This window comes from Ascidia mentula, chromosome 3 (genome assembly GCF_947561715.1).
Source record: "Ascidia mentula chromosome 3, kaAscMent1.1, whole genome shotgun sequence".
Classification (NCBI taxonomy): domain Eukaryota; kingdom Metazoa; phylum Chordata; class Ascidiacea; order Phlebobranchia; family Ascidiidae; genus Ascidia; species Ascidia mentula.
The window spans coordinates 17,760,897-17,764,096 of record NC_138568.1 but is presented as its reverse complement, the minus strand read 5'-3'; the positions used below and the strand labels follow the sequence as shown (position 1 = coordinate 17,764,096).

The following is a 3,200-nucleotide window of genomic DNA, read 5'->3' as shown; positions in this document are numbered from 1 at the left end:
ACCTTGCTGGGTTGATAAGGGTATAGTTATTTACTGGCTTTGACACAGGACAACTCTGTAGCGTACAACATTATTTGTAGGGGTAATATCTTGTACCACCATGCGGATTTATAGAAACACCGATTCCAATTTAAAAAAATAGGCTACACTGTATATGATAGCAGAAGAGACAATTTTATTATTTATCTGGTAAAATCCGACAAACTTTATAAAACCGCACAGTAAAAACATTTGAATTAACATCCAAGCGATATAATTAAAATCCAAGCGATATATGCGTTGTAAAGGTTTGGTACAACAAGGCGACATTTCACGTGGATATAATAGCAGTTATGACATATTGCAATCGATCCATCTCTGAGTGTTAACACCGAGTGACGTGATGAGAAATTTCAATCGGAAATAGCAAAAATACAAACAATGTTGGCAATAACCGCTTTATAAAAAAAAAACTTTTGACTTTTTTTTTCCGTCTCTGTATCGGACAGTGGTTACATTCTTTTATGGCGAGAAGCCGAAGGCGAATTGTTAAGAAAGATCCCTGTCACAAACTCCTTCAGACATGCCATTTATAATCGACGGTAGTTGATCACGAAATTTGGTTCGGAATATACATTGGTCGTGCGGATACACGATTTTCTCCAAGAATTTAGTTTGGAACATTTCGCTGACACAAATCTGAAACACAATTGACATAGTTAGGTAATTGAAAAAACGGAATGGAAGACATCGGCAATGCACCGCTAATAGTAGACCTACACGGTGTTTTCTCCTGCAATGACTAAACATAAAGGTTATGCGTTTCTCGCATTACAATAGGTGTTTGGCGATTTGCAGCACGACGTCATGCATTACGGCATAATTACGTGGACGTGTCGTTAAGGTTAGCAAAAAAAGAATTGTTGACATAAATTCACGCGCTCGACATCTAACAAACGGCGGGTTTAAAAGTTTCAGGAAATAATTTTTGTTTTGACGTTAGTTTTTGCTGAACATTGCTGGAAAATACGTAGGTTTAGCACAAACACTACCAGAATGTGAAGAGAACATACGATCAAAACCCTTCAAAGTTTTCAGGAAGTTCGGCTAACTTGACGCCAACAGGATAAGTCGCATTCCCGGCAATGTTGCAATTGTTATTCCGATTCTTGGCGATTTTTTTGTAACCGGGCTTCAAACCGCCTTGAACCGTCCCATAACTTTAAACAAATTTACTACAATGTTATATTTGGTTAAAAAGAATATCTTTCTTGTATACCTGTCCTTGATGATCAAGAAGTTTCCTTCCGCAGTTTTTTCATAACCCAGGACTAGCACTGAGTGAAATAGATGCTCTTTGTGCATTTCACTGTAAACTTTTCGATCATTTCCTTTCAGCTTTTCAAGTTGGTTGAAAGTTTCACGAGCATCTTTCCAACTGTTGTCAGAAAATCTGGCTAGAAGCAAAAGGGTTGTTTAAATCTTAGGGAATTTTAGTAAAGCAGTGGCCTACTTCTAAATTTTATTTTCCGAAATTCGGATTTCGTGGAGATTATCAAGCAAACAGAAACAGGACCTTTATTTGCAACAATTTTCTCAAATCTTCATCTCCCGACCGAATCTGCTCCGTTTAGCATTAAATTCCGGTTGATTCAATTTTGTAGCAGAAAAGATTTTTTGCAGTCGCATACACAGTTTGACCAGATACCAAGCAAACGGCGAAATTACAACATTACAAAATTCAGTACCTTTCCCACATATGGATATTGTTTGACACTGGTGATTCCCTTTTTGTCCCTAATAAATAAAAATGCCTCTTTTGGGTATCCACTCGTAGCTTTTTTACCTTTGATCAAACAATCAACTAAATGCTGTTCAGATAGCACTATAAGTTTACCACTTTGACGGCACAGATTCAACTGCCCCAACCTACAAACCTAACATACAACGAAACGATATAAGGAATATACTTTCTACCACAGCAAGAAATGTCTCGATTATGGCAACTGCCACAGCTTACCGCACTGAATATCCAACAAACTGGAAAAGTTTCTGGTTTGGGGTCAGTCGTCACGCGAGGTCTTTGATCTTTTACCGGTCCCAATCTATGCTTTTTTGGTTGTTACCCTCCCTGTTTTCATCGTCATGTTCCAACATGTTTAGGAGCACGTCCTTCTCATCCCGTGTTCCGTCCATGTCCACGTCCCAATCTTTATTGCCATCAGAACCCTTGTCCTCATCTCTCTCCGCAGTCAATAAATCAGGTAGTAATCAATGCTGACTGCTGCAACTTAATAGTCGTTTTATTTTTTTGACACGATTTCAAATATTTTATTGCTTTTCTTATTGGTACAAGTTAAAAGAGTTGTATTAACTTTGCTTCCACTTACTTTGTTGTTATATTGTTGTTTTGGGTCGTTCCATTTCACTTGCACCGAGGCTGCGCCATCAATAAGTTGAACGCAAATACACACAAATTACATCTGAAATCCTGAACAAAGGAATTTGAACTTACTGTGAGTCTTTTTTTATACTTGATATAGAGTTTGTCACTTGATAAAGAATCGCTCAAGGGGAAAACAAAGATTACCGAGTAAACGACAAATAAATATTCCAATATTGAATGATTTATGCTGAAAACGTGGTAAACCTCAATCAAAAATCGTCTGTGATAACAGCATTTTTACGACTACGTTTCCTCTTGACAAAATCTTCTGATATGATTCCCCATTGCTCAGAACGGAAGAAACTTGGTCTCAAATGAAAAAAAAATTCCCAGGAGGCTACATATAAATAACATTGATTCATTGAGCACAGAGAATAGACTCAAATTGCGAAACCATCCAATGAAAGGCTTAGCAGCGCCAACTTCATATGTTGTGTTATGATTCGTTGTGTGTTAGGTTGGCAACAATTGTAAAGTGAAATCTTTTCAACTGCTCTTTTTGTTTGTTATGCGTCTCAATTTTTTTGTTAGGAGTACGAAAACAAACAATAATAATGTGGTGAAAAATTGCAAATATTGAAAACAAAATTCTCATACCATCTATGTTCCATACTAAATGATGATTGTCCGTGCCATAATTTGGTCAATAATGTTTCATAAGATGATGTCAGCAATATTCCCATTGATTTACCGAAAGAGGATTAGAAATCAGATAAATATAAAGGTTGTTTCAACCCAACACCTGATTTTCCTGTGGCATGTGTACGTAAAACGT

At 37.0% G+C, this 3,200-nt stretch overlaps 1 protein-coding gene across 1 annotated transcript; it reads right to left on the bottom strand.

Moving 5' to 3' along the window:
* Nucleotides 1-496: 496 nt before the first annotated feature.
* Nucleotides 497-1,567, bottom strand: LOC145895246 (digestive cysteine proteinase 1-like). Its single transcript, XM_082984016.1, has 4 exons — nt 1,556-1,567; nt 1,259-1,436; nt 1,032-1,199; nt 497-678 (listed from the first exon to the last, which is right to left on the bottom strand). Exons 2-3 carry the CDS (start codon nt 1,342-1,344, stop codon nt 1,055-1,057), a joined length of 231 nt encoding a protein of 76 aa, XP_082840142.1. The 5' UTR covers nt 1,345-1,436; nt 1,556-1,567; the 3' UTR covers nt 497-678; nt 1,032-1,054.
* Nucleotides 1,568-3,200: the final 1,633 nt, after the last annotated feature.

Excerpts from the sequence above, each read along its gene's own strand:
- LOC145895246 (XM_082984016.1), bottom strand. The coding sequence starts at position 1,344 with ATGCACAAAGAGCATCTATTTCACTCAGTGCTAGTCCTGGGTTATGAA. Across the intron at positions 1,200-1,258 it reads TTCTTGATCATCAAGGACAG|TTATGGGACGGTTCAAGGCG; the intron begins GTATACAAGAAA and ends ATTTGTTTAAAG.